Source organism: Nannospalax galili, unplaced genomic scaffold, assembly GCF_000622305.1.
Source record: "Nannospalax galili isolate Female #2095 unplaced genomic scaffold, S.galili_v1.0 scaffold1012, whole genome shotgun sequence".
In the NCBI taxonomy this organism is placed as follows: domain Eukaryota; kingdom Metazoa; phylum Chordata; class Mammalia; order Rodentia; family Spalacidae; genus Nannospalax; species Nannospalax galili.
Window position 1 is genome coordinate 202418 of NW_008330324.1, and position 10335 is coordinate 212752.

General features: G+C 49.6%; 1 protein-coding gene across 1 annotated transcript in view; it reads right to left on the minus strand.

The window, feature by feature from the left end:
- The window catches only part of LOC103743345 (L-amino-acid oxidase-like), an 8119-nt gene extending 2199 nt beyond the window's left edge, over positions 1 to 5920 (minus strand). The window contains exons 1-5 of the mRNA XM_017800983.2: positions 5639 to 5920; positions 5187 to 5299; positions 4422 to 4623; positions 3221 to 3289; positions 857 to 993 (exon numbers count right to left, since the gene is read on the minus strand). Coding sequence (XP_017656472.1) covers positions 857 to 993; positions 3221 to 3289; positions 4422 to 4623; positions 5187 to 5299; positions 5639 to 5920 — 803 coding nt within the window. The remainder of the gene's footprint in view (positions 1 to 856; positions 994 to 3220; positions 3290 to 4421; positions 4624 to 5186; positions 5300 to 5638) is intronic.
- Positions 5921 to 10335: the final 4415 nt, after the last annotated feature.

The following is a 10335-nucleotide window of genomic DNA, read 5'->3' on the forward strand; positions in this document are numbered from 1 at the left end:
TTACAGACAGTTGTTAGCTGCCATGTGGGTGCTGGGATTTGAACCCGGGTCTTCTCAAGAACAGTGAGTGTTCTTTAACCGCTGAACCATCTCTCCAGCCCCATCTTTTTTTAAAGAATATTTTATCTATTATTTTTGTTTTATCGTATAAGTGTATTGTCTGCACGTGTGTGAGTGCACCCATGTCGTGCAATGCCATGGAGGTCAGAAGGGCTTCAGATTCCCCTGGAACTGGAGTTAAGGACGGTTCGTAGCTGCCATGTGGGTGCTGGGAATCAAACCTGGATCCTCTACAAGAGCAGTCAGTGCTCTTAACCTCTGAGCCATCTCTCCAGCCTACATTTTTATCTTTTTTGTTGTAGTTTGTTTGAGACTGGCTGACCTGGAATTGTCTGCTTGCTCAGAGTGACTTAGAACTTCTGACCCTCCCACCTCCACCTCCTAAGTGCTGGTATTACAAGCACATCACCTTGCCATCCCTGATGTGTCTTTCTGAGATTAAAGATAACAGGTGCCTGAGGCTACAGTCCCTGTACAGAACTGGGCCCACAGCAAAGCACACAGGCTCCTGATAGACACTTAGCCAGAGTTAGTAGGGTTCCAAGGCAGGCAAGGTGTCAGAAAGACACGCCCCAGGGTTCCAACCCAGGTCTACTGGCCCTGGGGGGCAATGCTCAGACACCTGTATTTAACATTCCACCTCCCACTCCAGGGATTTTGAGACTCCTTGGAGTGGGAAACGCCCTGCCTCTTCCTCCTTCCCATTTGTGGTTTTGTATGGTTTTCTAGTCCTTCCTTCCACCACTGTCCTCCCCAGGAACCAGCTACCCCATCACCCTCCCACCCCATTTCTCACCGGGGCTCCTGGAAGAAGGAGATGATGCCACGCAGGGTCTCTGTAAAGGCTTCATAGTAGCCAGAGTCTGTGTTCAGCAAGTCTCCAATCATCTGAACGGCCCCTCGGCTCAGGTTCCCCACCTTGATCAGGTACTCCTGTGATGGACCAGAAGAGAAAGCTAGCATCTCAGAATGCCTCTGTCTAACATGAAACTTCCCACCCAGGGACAGCAAGGAACAGACCTGAGCAGGGTAGAAGGGCAGGTATGCAAGCACTGGGCCCTCGGGGCTGCCTTGCACACCCAACTCTGAGGACAGAGTCCAGAATAAGGTCCCCCAAACAGAAAATATCAACCATAGGTATGATCCCAACCCACAGACCTTCTTCCTAGCCTTTTTATAGTTCCAAGGACCCCTGTTTTGTAAATGGGGAAACTGAGGCCCAGTTTCCATGCCCAGTGTGAACCTGGCCTGGCTTTTCTGAGTTTCCCTAGAATACTGAGTAGTAAGAATGTGGGCACCAATATTTCTCATCCTGACCTGACCCTCCACCTCTGACTTGTCGCCCAGCTGTCCTGGCCACTCCATCAGTAAATGACTTCAGGGTCAGCTTCTGATACATTGACCCCTTCACACCTGTGCTTTGCCCTAGCTTCTTGGACCCAGGCAAAGCCAGAGTGGACATGACAAAGCTGGCTTGTACAGCTTCACCAGTTATGGTAGGCGACTATTCAGTCTACACAGGCCGAGGTGGTCTCCAGTCACTAGCACAAGCAGTACTGGAAGTCAGATGCTGAAGGGAACTGCCAGGAAGTCTGAGCACTGCTGGCTGGGCAAACATGCTTATTTAAACCAGAGATAACACTATAGGGTCACAGGACACTTAGCACAGCAACACTGAGATACTTGAAGACATGCTGGGTCTATTAAGGCCTTTAACGCCAGGACTCAGAGAGGTCATTTGTGGCCCAAGTCTGGGGGTGTGTTATTGTGAGGTAGAGCACAGAGCCCTGGAGATCTCCAGCTCATCTTGATTCTCCAATCTTGGCATCTCCCTTCTCTCCCTCCTCCACACCATGGCCTTGAGTCTGCAATGACCAGACCACATACGGCAATAGACTTTGATCCATCCAGTGTCTCAAGCAAGCTGCCCACAGAGGTGAACCACAGGGCAAAAACAGCCTGGCCTAGAATAGTCAGGATCTGACAGTGACTATCAGCTTCATCTATCAACTTCAGTTCTCCAGCTGGAGAGCTCCGCCTAGCCTCAGCTCATCAGGCACACTGGTAAGCTGGCTCCAGCCGCCACAAGCTAACAGCCTCTAATCAGGGCACATCTGGAACCTTCCTTGTGGTTTTGTGTCTGCAGTGCTGGGGACTGAACTGAGGACCTCACACATGACAGACAAATGCTTACACAGAGAGCTAGACCTGCAGCCCCAGCCTTCCCTGCTTTTCACTGTAGTTATGTGTTACGTTAGGATGTTTCCATCAATGGTGTCAAATATATATACATATGCCAGTGGTCCCTTAGGACTGCAAAGCCTAGTGATGCTGTGGCCATCCTTGTTCATGCATGTAAACTGTGATTTTTGCACAACTATGTAATCACTTGAAGACACATTCTCAGAAATTAACCCCTCATTAATCAATACTACAACTATATGTCTGCCCCATATCTCTGTCTGCCCTTGACGCTACCAAAATGTAGGCATGGTGGCTGACTCCCTAGATAGAGTGAGCTCTGAATAAGTAAACTTGACCCTCATAAGAGTGATATCTAGTTTCCTCCCTCCCTCGCCTCCCTCTCCTAGGAGAGCTTACATTCTAGCAGGGCCAACAGTTAAACAAGTAAAGCACAGCACAAGCAGGACATGATGGTGCATGCCTTTAGTCCCAGCACCTGGGAGGTATGAGGCAGGCCAGCCTGGTCTACATAGAGAGTTCCAGGCCAGCTGGGGCTCCAGGGAGACTCTGTCTCAAAACAACCAAAGAAATTAGTTTTTTAAAAAAACAAACAAATGAACAACAACAACAACAACAAAAAAAAAAAACCACCACGGGGCTGAAGAGATGGCTCAGTGGTTAAGAACACTGGCTGTTCTTGCAGAAGACCCAGGTTCTCATCCCGGCACCCACACGGCAGCTAACAACTGTCCATAATTCCAGTTCCAGGGGATCTGATGGCCTCTTCTGTTCTCCATGGGCATTGCATGACACGGGTGCACTTACCTACACGCAGGCAATGCATGAATACACATAAAATAAAAATAATAACTAAAATATTTAAACACACACACACACACACCACATGATAAGGGCTGCTGAGTTGTCCTGCTGGGGTGTTTCAGGGGAGGGAGGGACTTGGGGTCTCAGGACTGACCTTGGTAGAGTAGGAATCGTACTTCTCCAACACCTCACGGCAGCTGCTGTTCTTCAGTTCCTCCACAATCTCAGGAGGGAAGAGGACGGGGAAGACATGTAAGGGTTTGCTCCCGTAGACTGTCAGCCCCACCCTGTCCAGCCATATGCGCCATAACTGTTCACTGGTTTCCACTTGGAGCGTGTGTGTGTGTGTGTGTGTGTGTGTGTGTGTGTGTGTGTGTAATGCTTTATATGAATCCTAGGTCCCAGGACTGTGTCCTACAACCACACTGGAGTGTCCTGATAGTGGAAATTTCACTTCTCCTCTGGGACAGACACCAAGTGTGTACAGATAGAGCCCAGGTTCCTCTGACAACCTTGAGATTCCCACATGTGGGGAAGCTACTGCCTTGTCCTGTGTTGAGGACATTTCCATGGTCCTCTGAGGTCACTATGAATGGTGGAGGTGTCAGAGACCTTGGCCCCACAGAGTGCTGAGAGAGGCTAGACAGGAGTCCAAGGCTGGGTGTCCTGACCCTGAGCAAGCCACACCAGGACAGCACTGGAGGACACCAGCACAGAGGCCTTCCAGACAGCCCTTTCCCACAGTGCTCAGCTGTCACAAAGAGGCCCCTCCAGGCCATGTGTCAGAGGAGGCAAAGGCATTATCAGGGCTGAGTAAACACCCACCAGGTAGAACAGGTGGGCAGGCAGCCCAGGCAGGGCGTAAGGGTGTTTTCCTCCTTGACAGCATATCTATCATGATGACAATTGTAGTCTGAGGCCTGGCCCTGAGCCTAGCATCATTTTTATCACTTTAAAAGGTCCTCTTATCTAATCCTCGCAAACAACCTGGGAGACAGAGGCTCCAAGAGGACAGAGAATTTGGAGAAATCGTCTTGCCCAGGGTCACATGGCACAATTCAAACCCAGAGTCCACCTTGCAAATCTCTGCAGTGAACCTCCACGATGGTTTCATGACGACTCCCTTTGTACATATCTGCACATATAGAGACATCTGGGGTCTGAGAAGACAGTAGCTGTCCAGCCTGTGGCTGGCATAGGACAGAGTCATGAGAGTGTGGCAAGGTTAATGACAGCCAGGCTGGTGAAACCATCCTGCACAGAGTTCTGGGGTCTACGCAAAGACTAGTTGGGGAATCAGAGACAGCTGAGGTATCCCTGAGGGAAGAGGCAGGCTGGTCCCCACTTTGCCTCACCTTCCTCAGTGACTCATCAAAGAGCTGTTCCGCTGTCTTCCCCATCTCGTCTTTTCTGACTTGGTACCCTAGCAGGCTGGGGTCAGCCTGCACTGCCCCTGAGCGCTGTCGGACTCCATTGACCATCACCCACGTCTGGTTGTTACAGGGGCAGAATTCCTTCAGCATTAGCCCAAATTTCCTGATGAACTCATGAGAAAGTCTGTGGAGGGAATCAAAGATGTTCAGATAGAGGGGGAGGAAGCCAGCAGCCCTCCTTGCTTCCTTGGCCTACTTCCTGCCTCCTGATTCACTGAGACCACCCCGGCCTTCCCCAGGGATGGTCAGCCTCCTGGTTGCTACACTAGGCTAGTGGCCACGTGACCAGAGGGAACTGCACCCCTGTATTTGTGGCCCTCTCTGCCAGCTAAGACATGTCTGGAACCCGCAGCCTTCTGACTTTCAGGCGTGACCACTCCAGTTCCTGGACATGCTATGAAGGGTGGTGCGCAGGGAGTGTCTATGTACACCACTCCCAAACCTTCTAGGCTGCAGTTCCCTAACTTCTCGCTCACTCAGGAAGGCCCCTCTACCCATGGTTGCATGGAGACACCACACATCACCTTTGGGAAGGATGGTCATCTTCCAAACATTTACAAACCCAGCAGGTTGCTTTAGACTCTCCAGCATGTTCCTCCCCCATAGTTCCCTTGGAACCTCAACCAGCCTCCTAGGCAATCAGAGCAGGCACAGCTGTCTCTTTACATACGCTTTTCTGGGTCATACCTGTGGTTGATAGGGATCCTCATGGCGCCCAGCTCTATGTACCAATGTGCTCCAGGAACTCTGTGGGTCTCAATTCTGCCTCCTACACGCCCAGAGGCCTCCAGAACAGTCACCTGAAAACACAGCCCTTTAATGAACTCAACAAGTCTGCCCCTTGTGCTCCACACAACACCCACCTCCTCCCTTCGGACTGACCCAGACCCTCTCCACCTCTTTCTTTTTTCAGTGCTGAGGATTGAAACCACAGCATTGTGCACCACCATTGAGCTGCACCCCTAGCGCCTCCTTGCAGCCTTTTGAAGTTGCTCTCTATTACTAGGTCAGTTTATCTGCACCCTAACTACCCCAGCCTAGAGCCCTAGCCCCAGCCTCTGGCCCCAGATCCCCAAGGATGTTCACAGCCTGTTCTAACATGAGACGCTTCCCACGAGAGACTCTCCTATATCACATACCTGGTGACCCGCATCCTGCAAGATCTTGGCAGCCGTGAGCCCAGCCATGCCTGCCCCAATCACCACCACTCGTTTCCTTGCAGCTGTCTGCCCCAGCCCATCTCGAGCCAGCCGCAGCAATTCTTCATACTGAGGGTCCTCAAAGCACTTGACGAGCTGGCTGTTGAAGGCCTGGGTGCCCAGGCTCAGCAGAGACAGGAGGGCAAGAGCCAGCCAGCCTTGAAACATCACTGTGGAGGTGGCAGTCAGGCAGATGGCTGGGGACAAAGGAGGACTGGTCATAACCCTTGATCTGAGGAGGATTTATCACTAAACCTGTGATGCAACACCCCTGGCACTCCCTGACCAGAGTGAGCCTTAGTCATGGGTCCTCCTAACCTTTTTCCTCTTCCTGCTGGTCCACAAATGCCCCTCGGGTACCAAAGCCTCTCACTCGGGGAGTGAGGCAGGCCACATGTCTACCCAAGGGCTGCCTTCCTCCTAGTCAGCTGTGCATACAGGTGCGTAGACCTACTGACTGCATAGAGTTTCCCCCATTCTACCAGCACTTGCTGATAGACTGTCTGTTGAGTGAGAAGACCCTCAACTCAGCACGACTGTGAAGGACAAGATACAGACAGGGAGCCTGAACCCTTGTATGATAAACCGCTTGGAGCTGATAGACTGTCTGTTGAGTGAGAAGACCCTCAACTCAGCACCACTGTGAAGGACAAGATACAGACAGGGAGCCTGAACCCTTGTATGATAAACCAACAGTCTCCGAAGCACGCGTGGTAGGCTGTCAGCTTCCCAAGCCCCAGAGGATCACCAAGGGTCACCTCTCAGATACACAAGGCTCACAAGCTCATGGAGGTCAGAGCTGGCACAGTGTTGAGCCTGAGTCTCTTGTCTGCTGAGATGCTTCTATCATATTCTGGCTCAGCTGAAGGAGACACAGGCCGCCCTTCCCTCTGGGAGCCCATTGAAGGTGTATATTGTCACTGTTGTGTTCATTTTCAAAGCTATTGTCTGTGTTATCTTCTGCACTGTTGAACCTTAATTAACAGATCTCACAATGTGACTCTATTTAGAAATGGTGGCTTTTGCAAAGCCGATTGAGTTAAAATGAAGATGTTAGGGTGGGTCCTTCTCCAATCTGATGTCCTTATAATTGGACGTGTGGACATTCAGACGCCAGGGATCCACACAGAGAGAAGGGATACCCATGGAAATATAATCAGAAGCCAAAGAGAAACCTTAAAAGAGACCAAACCCACCAACAATGCCATGGTCCTGACATCCACTCTATGGTATTTTGTTACACAGCTAGAGCTGACTGATGTAGCCTGTCCCTCTGCACTTCCCACAGTGATAAAGACCCACGGGGGCTATCTTCCTCCCTTAGTTTACCATATAAATGCTAGAGTGGCAGGACAGGAAATGGATGCAGAGGGGTCACCTGTTTGTACCTGCTTCCTGGGTGTGGCTGATCACTCTCACCCCCTCCACCCAACACCATTCACGGTTGGATGAGTAGACAGATGTTCCCCCCTGGCCTCTGCACTCATCACAGCACCAGGCTTGGGGCCAAGGTTCTGTCTGGACTTGCCCTTTCTCATTGTTCAACTCACCTTTACAGCTTTACAAGCAGACCTGCTTCTGTCTACTTTCCTGGGGCCTGGTCTGCGTCTCCAGACTCCCTCTGTGCATGTTTGGTGTCTGGCTTTATAACACACACACACACACACACACACACACACACACACACACACAGCACGCACGCACTCTCGCACTCGCGCACATGCACACACACACACACACACACACACACACACACACACGCACGCACGCACGCACGCACGCACGCTCACGCACACATGCACACGCTCCAGCCGTTCTCTACCCCCTGAATTCATCCATCTCTTTCTTCAGGTCTGGGACTAGGACTTACTCCTCCTGTTTACTTGAACTGAGGAAGTGGAATCTGGTTGATTTTGAAACCCGAAGTCTTGGCTTTTTCTCTTTCTCCCTTGTGATGTGCTTATTTGCATGTATTACTTGTACATATTAACATGATTCAATGTGATACTTTAACATATACGTGTCGTTTGCAATGGTCATCTTAATTATGTTGTTGTATTGCTGGAAAATGGTGTTTGAACTTGTCAGCAATTCCATCCCTTTAAAAGGCTGGGCCTTCTGAGAAATACAAATACTTTACGCTGTTTCCCCAGTGGAGGAAGTTTGGACAGCACTGCTCTGATGATCCTGTCCCGTGTCCTGCCCTGGAAAGTCAGGCCACCAGGGCGAGGGCCCCTCCCTGACTACAAAACTCTTCAGGAGTCCCCTGCTGCACGCATAAGAAACCAGAGCCAGGAAGCCTGTGGTGGCCAGGCGACCACAGGCATTTACTGTACGAGGTGGAGCCAACCCCAGACCCACAGTCCTAGTGTCCCTCCACCCACCCTTTGCTTTAAAGCCTAGCTGTGACCTGTGTCTGCAGCGGGGGGACAACTGAGCAGCCCCAGTACCTGCTGGAGTCAGGAGCCGGTTCACCTTGCCCCCCCTGCATGGACCCTAATACTTGTGTGGTCACAACAACACTGTGAACATGTACATAGCAACTCATTTGTTGGGGGAATGAATAAAATCTGCGAGTTAGGAATAGGATACGGAAAGCGCCCAGTCTGAATCTGTTTGTTTCTTTGAGACAAGGCTTCGCTCTACAGCCCAGGCTGGCCTGTAACTCACTATGTAAGACCCTGTCTCAAACAATCTACTGAAGCATAAGGAAACAGATGCTTTCTGGGAACTTGATCATAAGCTTTCAGCAATGGTGACAGCATGCACAAGACCCAAGCCAACTCAATCAGACGAAACCCAGTACAGAATGCAGAAATGGGCAGCAGGATGCAACCCCAGCCAAGGAACTATTGATAAATGATTACTGTGGGATGAGAGAGAGGAGATCTTCTTTGAGAGGTGACTCTAGACAGGCTGACGAGACTCTAGTAGATTAGAATGCAGAAATGGGCAGCAGGATGCAACCCTAGCCAAGGAACTATTGATAAATGATTACTGTGGGATGAGAGAGAGATCTTCTTTGAGAGGTGACTCTAGACAGGCTGACGAGACTCTAGTAGATGAACCAAGGGATATCTGGGTACAAATGCTTGACCAGAAAGGACTTAACATGCATGTTAGAAGCCCTGAAATCAGGGCTGGAGAGATGGCTAAGCAGTTAAGAGCACTGACTGTTCTTTCAGAGGACCTGGGTTTGAGTCCCAGCACCCACATGGCAGCTACGAACCGTCCTTAACTCCAGTTCCAAGGGAATCTGAAGCCCTCTTATGACCTCTGCGGCATTGCACGACACATACATGCAGGCTACACACTCATACACATAAAATAAAAATAATAAAATATTTGAAAAAAAGAATACTTGCAATCTAGTGTGTGGTGGGAGGGCTATAGGAGGTGGGGAGGGGACTAAATTTGATTAAGATCTACTATGAAATGCACAAAAACTCAATAAAAAATTAGGAAAAAAAACCCTACTAAAAATAGTGAAAATAATCTAATGTTCTATAGTACAATAGGGTAACTACACAGCATCTAATGTGTGTACATAGACACACACATATGTTTATTGAGACAGAGTCTCATGTAGCCCAGGATAGCCTCAAACTCACTGTGTAGCTGAAGCTGGCCTTGAATGGATTCTCCTGCCTCCACCTCCCAGGTGCTGTGACCACAGGCCTGAGCCACCATGCCCAGATCTTGCTGTTGTTTTGAGACAGGGTCTCATTCTGTAGCCCAGCCTAGCCCTGAACCTTCCATCCTCCTGCCTCAGGCTCTTAGGAGCTTGTATTAAACACCTGTGCCACCCACCTGGCTTTCCTGTATATTTTCTGAAGAACTAAAAGAGTTTGAACTGAACACTAAACAATGATAAATATATAAATTGATGGAAATGCCACTTATACCAACCCTGTCGTTATATATTGTACATATGCACTAAATTACCACACTAGACCCAATAAACAGGCATGATCATTATGTGTGATTAAATAGAAAAAATAGGGGCTGGAGAGACGGCTCAGCAGTTAAGAGTATATACTGATCTTGCAGAAGACCTGAGTCTGGTCCCCAGCACCTACATAAGGAGACTCACAACCTCCTGTAACTGCAGTTCCAGGGCCTCTGATGCTCTCTTCTGGTCTCCAAGGGCACTGCACTCACAGAGATATATGCACACACACGCACATACACACATATAATTAAAAAATAATTTAAAAAAATAGAGCCAGGCATGGTGGCACATGCCTATAATCTCAGCACTTGGGAGTTAGAGGCAGAAAGATCAGGGGTCCAAAATCATCTTTGACTTCATAACTAGTTTGAGACTAGCTTGGGATACATGATACCTTGCCTCAAAAACAAAAACCATAAATAAATAATGAAAATAAATCCAGCTCTGTCCATTGTTTACTCCAAATATACCTATCAGGTAGTTTCATCTCCATTATTAGTTTGGAAAGCAGAGTCACCTTGGGTCTAGGGCTTGACAGTGGGGATAAAGAGGAAGACTGATGGGGTTGGGCCAGAGTGCTGACCTGGAGGCTCAAAGCACTGACAGGGAGGCTCAGGGTCCTCACAGAAGCCCAGCATGGCTCTCAGGTCTGTCTGATAGCAGGCAGAGTCAGGACACACCTTTC